The sequence below is a fragment of the Aedes aegypti genome, chromosome 3 (genome assembly GCF_002204515.2).
Source record: "Aedes aegypti strain LVP_AGWG chromosome 3, AaegL5.0 Primary Assembly, whole genome shotgun sequence".
NCBI classification, from domain to species: Eukaryota; Metazoa; Arthropoda; class Insecta; order Diptera; family Culicidae; genus Aedes; species Aedes aegypti.
This window is the reverse complement of record NC_035109.1, coordinates 339,770,028-339,771,002: the sequence shown is the minus strand read 5'-3', so window position 1 is coordinate 339,771,002 and position 975 is coordinate 339,770,028. Positions and strand designations below refer to the sequence as shown.

Genomic DNA, 975 nt, shown 5'->3' with positions numbered 1-975 from the left:
TCCTGATGACGAAATATCTCACGCTGGTGTTGATAGTTTTATAAAAATGGGATAGTTGCCGCATTTAAATATGAATACATATCTGGAGTTGGGAGACTAATGCAGAAGACACTTATATGCTAACTTTGTTAAAGGACCCCATTTGGTTTTTATAAATCCCTCCAACAAAAATGATGCTGATGATGTAAGACATAGGGCCCTATTTTATAAGTCGTGTCGATCAAAAACGACTCGACTGGAGTCACTGTCGACCAAAAATTTCGCTCGACTTGGCTCTGTCACTCGAGTTTATCGACAGTTGTCACTCTATGTGACTGGATTACTATGGGAGTCGACGGATGACATCTGAAATATGCATGCTTACTTTGATCGACAATGACTTCAGACGAGTCACATGATTTCGCTCGAATTACAAAATAGACCATCAGAGGCAGAGGCTATGAACATAAGCAGCTCGCAAAATCTAAAAATCAGATAAAATGGTTCTGCTAGGGCCAAAGTCGATAATTGGCTTAAAAATTCGTCGGTGATTAAAATATAACTCGATATCTATAATTTTGGCCCGATCTTATTATTTGTACACTTGTACATTAAAACTGTACGAATAAAAATGCCACCGTTGGAGGAAATAACAGGCTATGAATATCAACCTGCAATTCCCCACTGCTGCATTCCGATGGGAACGAATCTAACCGAACAGACGGAATCCCATATCGTTATCGGACTCCTAGGGTTCTTCTTCCTTCTTTTTGAAGGGGCCGGGACAGCAGCAGCCGGGGCGGCACCACCTTCGGTTCCAACTCCGGATCCGATGTTGGTGATCAGATCCTTGACGTTGATGCCTTTGAGGGCCTTGGCGAACAGAGCGGGCCAGTAGGGCTCGATGTCAACGTTGGCGGCCTTCAAGGTCGAGATTTTATCATCGGTCACAGCGACATCGTCGACGAGGATGAGCGCTGAGTACACACAGACTAG

The 975-nt window shown here is 43.9% G+C and overlaps 1 protein-coding gene across 1 annotated transcript; it reads right to left on the bottom strand.

The window, feature by feature from the left end:
• Positions 1-628: 628 nt before the first annotated feature.
• Positions 629-975, bottom strand: LOC110678905 (60S acidic ribosomal protein P1-like; the record flags this gene model as incomplete). The annotated part of the gene is made up of 1 exon (XM_021852516.1): positions 629-975. A coding segment is annotated over one exon (330 nt), but the record flags the coding sequence as incomplete, so codon positions are not given.